The 6,532-nt window shown below is 54.9% G+C and overlaps 1 protein-coding gene across 1 annotated transcript; it reads left to right on the top strand.

Annotated features, from left to right (window-relative positions):
* Positions 1-499: 499 nt before the first annotated feature.
* On the top strand, positions 500-5,702 carry GIMAP6 (GTPase, IMAP family member 6). Its single transcript, XM_060108740.1, has 3 exons — positions 500-661; positions 2,550-2,634; positions 4,984-5,702. The coding sequence occupies exons 1-3, from the start codon at positions 500-502 to the stop codon at positions 5,700-5,702; spliced, it is 966 nt and encodes a 321-aa protein (XP_059964723.1).
* The last annotated feature ends 830 nt before the right edge of the window (positions 5,703-6,532 follow it).

Raw genomic sequence — 6,532 nt, 5'->3', positions numbered from 1 at the left:
GAGGGGCTTCCCTGGTGGCGCAGTGGTGCAGGGGACACGGGTTCGTGCCCCGGTCCAGGAGGATCCCACGTGCCGCAGAGCGGCTGGGCCCGTGAGCCATGGCTGCTGGGCCTGCGCGTCCGGAGCCTGTGCTCCGCAACGGGAGAGGCCCGCGTATCGCAAACAAAAACAAAAACAAAAAAAAGGGAGGAAGTCAGTAAAACATCATTCCCCCGGGGCAACATTTTCTGAGAGATCTGCTGCTTTGCTTTAAGCCTCTGAGTCCTAGCTGTGCTAGTTCAGAATAAAAATAATAACAATACGCGTGTGCTTGTTTTTCCTACGGCTGTTATCACGGCTGCAGAGGAAATGCAGCTGGCAGAGCTTTCTGAGTCGTGAGGGCCCGGCCTGGGTGTTCCCACCACTTCCTCTTCCCTCATCTCACAGCTCACGGCTGCGCTTTCAAGGGCGGTTCTTGAGCTGAGTTTTCAGATCACATTTTGCTGAAAACCTATAAGCTATGTCCTCTATGTATTCATACGCCTGGGACGCTTTCTTCTACCTTCTCCATTCAGCCCACAATGTGGCAGCTCTAAAAAGGAAAACAAAGAAGTCACGAGTGCCTGCGACCCCGGAGGACACAGGACATGGCCATTCCTCCTGCCCAGCAGGCAGCGGGGCGGTAAGTCCGAGTGTGTGGGGACTGTGTTCTGTGTGTGATGTGTTTTTGTGTGTGTGTCGTGTTTGAGAGTGTGTAGTGGGGATGGTGTGGGTAGTGTGTTTGTGTGTATGTGCGTGTTGTGTATATCTCTTTGTGTGTAGGTGAGTGTATGCGTGTTTTCTGTGTGTGTTGTAGGTATGTTTATACGTTTGTGCGTATATGTGTGTGAGTGGTGTGTGTGTCTTATGTTCGTGTTTGTGTGTTGTGTTTGTGAATATATATGTTCATGTGTGTTGTGTAGGTATGTGTGCGTTCGTACTTTTGTGAGTGTATATGTGTAAGTAGTGTGTGTGTGTGTGTGTGTGTGTGTGTGTGTGCACGTGTGTCTGAGGTACAATGAGAGGGGCCAGGGCTAAGAAGTCGGGAGAAACTTGTACCCTTTGTGCTCTGCCTGGAATTCACTGCTTACTCCTGGGCAAGACGCTTCTGTGAGTTTCACTGCTTTCCTGAGAAACCTCACAAAGGTGACGTATCTGCTCCGTGTTGGAGACAAACACTGTGGCACGTGGCACACGTGTGATGCCCTGTCGGGCAGGGTGTAGGCCGAGGCGGCCAGGGGCCGGGCAGGCGCGAGGGTGGAGCGCAGGGTCTACCTCACCCACCTGCCCTGGTCCCGGTCCGGCCTGTATCTTCTTCTCACCACCCTTCTCTCTAGAGGAGGAAGGAGGTTTCCTGGGTGAAGGGCTACCTCCGTTTCCATCACCTGGCCTGGTCACTGTCCCTGGAAAGTCACCAAACCTCCTGGGCTGGGTCCACTCTCAGCTGGCATGTTAGAGCTGACATCACTGAACCCCCAGTCCTGCGGCCACAGCCCCGCAGGTCCCTGGCCAGCCCCTGGGATCTGGCGAGGCCTGAGGTGTTGGGCCAGGTGAGCAGAGAGCCTTAGCCCCCCAGGGATGCTGTGGCGACGGGTAAAGCTATGTCTATGGACGCTCCCCCAGAGTTACCATCCCCTTCAACTCAGCCTCCATCTGGAGAATGTCATCTGACTGTGTGTGACTGTCTCTGAGTGTGCTACACATTCCAGAAAAGCAGTCATGGGGCCACATGGTTCCCTCCCCATCCCACAGAGAATACCAAGCAGATACAACATGATGGGCTCCTGAAACAGGGAACCGTGCTGGTCTGCGGGGTGGCACGGGTTGGAGGCAGGATATGCTGCTCACTCCTCAGAATGATACGAGCTCCTGGGTGGGTGACACGGCCCTCCTTCGCAAAGAGGACGAAGAATCGCTCTACAGAAGGTCAAAAAATGTGTTGGAATCTCCTACAGGGAAGAGATGTCACAAACGTGTAGTTGTGGCCCAGCATTCACACCTCCAGGGACACTGAGGCCCAGGCAGCGCGACCACCTAGTAGCTGGCCTGGGGAGGAGCGCCGAGTCCCCCGGGCCCCCAGCAGGACCGGGACTGGGCCCCACGTGGAGAGGGAGCCTGTCCGAGCCTACCGTCCTCCTCACCACCCAGCTCTTGGCCTCTGCGGCCCTTGCTGCCAGGCTCTCCCCACAGATCATTCTAGCCCCAAGAGCCCCTCACCAGCCCCTCCAGCAACTTCCTGCTCACGTCCCCCAAGCACGCTGGCCACTGCTCCCAGGACAGTATCTGTCAGGATGCATCCCTGATCCTTTCTCTACATCACAGAATCACCCCAAATGGGGACCACAGTGCAGGGGGAGAAAGGAGGAAACAGGGTCCCTAAAGGATGTAGAGGGTGTCTTAGCACCCCCCCCACTCCGTCTGTCCCCCCCAAACCAATGCAAACAACTTCCTTTTGGCAAGAGAAAGGCAAAAGTCAGGTGCCTCTTAAAACTCGGTGGAAAAATCAGTAAGACCTATGATTATTTTTTTAGGAGGAAGAAGAATACGATGAACTCATTCTCCCGGAGAATCGCGAGGAAGGGCTGTCTCAGGATCCTACGCAAGGTGGGTCAGGAGGTAAAACATCTTTCCAGCAGACATGAACTTGAGAGAGGCATGGCCGGGGAAAGTGTGAGGTGCAGGGGGCACGCTGGGAAAGGCAGCAGGAGTTCCTCCTGTCAGAGATTTGCCCACCCGGCGGCCATGGAAGGGCGTTTGGGGTGGGCCTCTCTTCAACACGGCCAGATAGGAGGGAAAGGCCCCTGATGGGCGCAGTGCGCCGAAGGGGTGAGGGACAGCACCGATGGCCCCTTCACTGAGGCTCAGGAGGGACGTGCTGAGTGGGTGTGAAAAATGACTCGCCCCAGGCCTCCACGTGGGCATCTTGCTGGCTCAAGTGTGAGAGCTCTCAGGGTCACAAGGGCTGCAAAGCACTAGCGAACAAGCAGGATGCACTCAGGTGCCCCCAGGACCGGGCTCCCTCCCCACAAAAGCTGTTGCATCAGGGTCAGGGGCTTAACTTTCATGGGCTCAAACTTCACCATCTAGCCTGAGGAAACAGAATTTAGGAATATAGGGATGCCGGCAATCTATCCACTTTCCCGGCCAGAAGAATTGAGTTGTGATTCATCGTGCATTTCAACACGACGGATTTTTTTTTACTATATGAACTTCAGTGACCTGAGCCATTGAGAGAAAGCCATATTAATAAGCTGCATAGGAAAATTACAATACAAGTGCTGACACCTGATTTCCCCCCTTTTTTGCAGCAATCGAGATTAAGCATTACTTTAAAAATCTGGCTTTAAAGTCCAATGATGTGGGCACCTCCAGGCTTGCCCAGACAGGAGACCCCTGTCTCCCTCCAGCTTCGCATTGGAGGGTGGAGATGAACACTGCACCTTCCCTGCTTCTGTGGAACTCCCACCCATTCACTCAAATTCCTTTCAAGCCACCTGAGGGAAGCTGGAGGGAGCCAATATCATCCAGTCAAAACTGGTCGGTGGGTCAGCCAGCCAAGGGAGAAAGGCAGCAGAAACACGTTGCTGGGAGATTTGGAAGGAGGCGGTGCCAATCCTATTTTCAGGAGGCCGGGGCTCTGTCACTGAGACACATCAATGTCTTCAATGTGGAACAGACTTGGAAGCCGGCTGGGGTTTGGCTCTTCTCTATGTGCTCTGGCTCCTGGGACCTGCCAGGCCACGAGAAGGGAATTCCCTTCCTGCCCTCCAGCTCCGGTCATTTCTAAAAAATCTGGACATTGGGTTTCTAAGTGTTAGATTGGCATGACAAAGCTTCTCTCAGCTGATGGCTCTGACGTTCTGCTGGGTGAGAATGTCCAGCCCCAGCTCCAAGGATGTAGCTTAAGAATGTGACCCCAGTGTGCTGTGGAGCTGGGGGTCGGGCTGAAAAGAACCCACCCTCACAACACTCCTTGCTGGGTAAACTAAAGGTAACGTGACGTGGTCGATGACGTCAGGGAGAGGACCGACACAGAGGCTGCGTGCTTTCAATTTCACCACTCTTCCTGAGAAGGGTCTCCAATCAGAGGTACTCGAGGAAGCTCAGGGTCCCAGTTCATGATGGGGAGATTCCCACATAGGTGACCCTGAGAAGAAGTTTCAAAACCTAAACATAAAATGTAGCTTTCTACCATATGATCCAGCAATTCCTCTTCTGGGAATATAGCCCAAAGAATTGAAACAGATATTGAACATATGTGCACTAAGGTTCATAGCAGCATTATTCACAATAGCAAAAAGGTGGAAACAACACCAAAGTATATATAGATATAGATATAGATATAGATATATAAATATAGATATAGATATAGATATATAGATATAGATATGAATAAACACAATGTGGTCTACATCTACAGTGGAATATTATTCAGCCTTAAAAAGAAGGGAAATTCTGACACATGGTACAATGTCGATGAACCTTGAAAACATTATGCTAAGTGAAATAAGTCAGACACAATAGGGCAAAAAATATTGCCTGATTCCACTTATATGAGGTCCCTAGAATAGTCAAACACATAGAGACAGAAAGAATAGGGTTATCAGGCGTTAGGGGGAGGGAGGAATGGGGCGTTAGCGTTCAACAGGGACAGGGTTTCAGTTTGGGAAGATGGAAAATTCTTGAGCTGCACAGTGGTGATGATTGCACAACAATATGAAGCTACTTAATGCTACACCTAAAAATGGTAAATTTCATGTTATGTATATTCTCCCATAATTTTTTTCTAAAAGTTACAAAAAGAGAGAGGGAAGTAAGAACGTGAGCCTAGGGCGTGTCTCAGATGCTGATGCCGGTCTTCCCTTCTCCTGCCCCACCCCCACCCTGGACATTCTGCCCCTGGTGAGGCTCAAGTGGGTGGATGGGCTCTAACCCCGGTCTCCCACCTTCTCTTGATGCTTCCAGGGCTGAGGGAGGATGAAGGGACCCCGCAGAGGCTGAGGCTCATCCTGGTGGGAAAACCCGGAAGCGGGAAAAGCGCAACAGGAAACAGCATCCTCGGCCGGAGAGTGTTCGAGTCCAAGGTCAGCGCTCGGCCCGTGACCAAGGCCTTCCAGCGGGGGCGCCGAGCGTGGGCGGGGAAGGAGCTCGAGGTCATCGACACCCCCGACATCCTGTCCCTGGGGGCGGCGCCGCAAGGGACTGCTCGGGGCGCCTGCGAAGCCTTGGCCTTCTCCTCGCCGGGGCCCCACGCGGTGCTCCTGGTGACGCAGCTGGGCCGCTTCACCGAGGAAGATCAAGAGGGGGTCAGGCGCCTCCAGGAGCTCTTCGGGGCGGGCATCCTGGCCCGCACCATCCTGGTGTTCACGCGGAAGGAAGACCTGGACGGCGGCTCCCTGGAGGAGTACCTGCGAGAGACCGACAACCGGGAGCTCGCCAGGCTGGACGTTGTCTGTGAGCGGCGACACTGTGGCTTCAACAACAGGGCGCAGGGGGCGGAGCAGGAGGCCCAGCTGAAGGAGCTCATGGAACACATCGAAGGCGTCCTGTGGGAACACGAAGGCCGTTATTACAGCCACCAGGCTTACCGTCAGTCCCAGCGCAACGTCCTGCTCCAGGGAAAGCCGGCGGGGCGGGTCCCCCAGGGCCAGGGCTCCAAGGAAGGGCTCAGTGAGGAGTCCTAGTGGCAGGGACTGTGTCGCATCCGGAAGGAATCTGGGCACACTGGCACACAGCTCCTGGGGAGGCCGCCCATCTGAGACACGCTGGATTTCACGCAGCCACAGCTGCTTCCGGCCAGCCTCCCTCGGCCCCGGAGTCTGGCTTCCAGCCCCTCACTTGCTCTCTCCATCCCACAAGTCACTGACCCTCCCAGTGTCCAGGGCAGGGTCTGGGGTGGCGAGCGGTGTGCGGGCTCCTGAGTTCCCAGGTCCTTCATCACACCTTCCAGGACACGCGGGCCCTCCCTCCCCTGTGCCCCTCCATCCTCACGTCTCCTTGGCATTCCGAGTCTGCAATAGAACACCGATAGGACCACAGCTTCCTGCGGGCAGGCGCGTGCCTCGTTCGTCCATGTAACTCCCACAGCATCCTGGCCACTGGAGTCACCGCTTAAACGTCGATGTAGCAAATCAGTGTGGGATGTCGACCGGGTGCCTCTGCATCTCTTGGGCTGTGTCCTTGCCCGCTAAGGGGGCAGGCATGATGACTTTTAAGGCCCTGCGCCATGTGGGGCAGGACAGGCACTGGGCTGGGGAGGAGAAAGCAAGTAGAAACGGGAGGGGTCGAAGGCGCAGCCCTTTTATTCACTCTTGAAAGAGGCCACCCAATTGCAGCAAAGGAGCCCTGTGGGAACCTCTTGGTGGGATGATGAGCAGAGCGGGGCAGGGGTATCCAGGGGGCTAGGTCTGGTCAAGAAATGGAGCCTAGACCTGGCTGCAGGGCATGGAGGCACCCGGAGGTGCGAAGTGGGCTTGGGCACAGTGGAGCACTTCCCTGAGGCAGACTCGGACTA

The sequence above is a fragment of the Mesoplodon densirostris genome, chromosome 9 (genome assembly GCF_025265405.1).
Source record: "Mesoplodon densirostris isolate mMesDen1 chromosome 9, mMesDen1 primary haplotype, whole genome shotgun sequence".
Lineage (NCBI taxonomy): Eukaryota > Metazoa > Chordata > Mammalia > Artiodactyla > Ziphiidae > Mesoplodon > Mesoplodon densirostris.
This window is presented reverse-complemented; position numbering and strand designations above follow the sequence as displayed.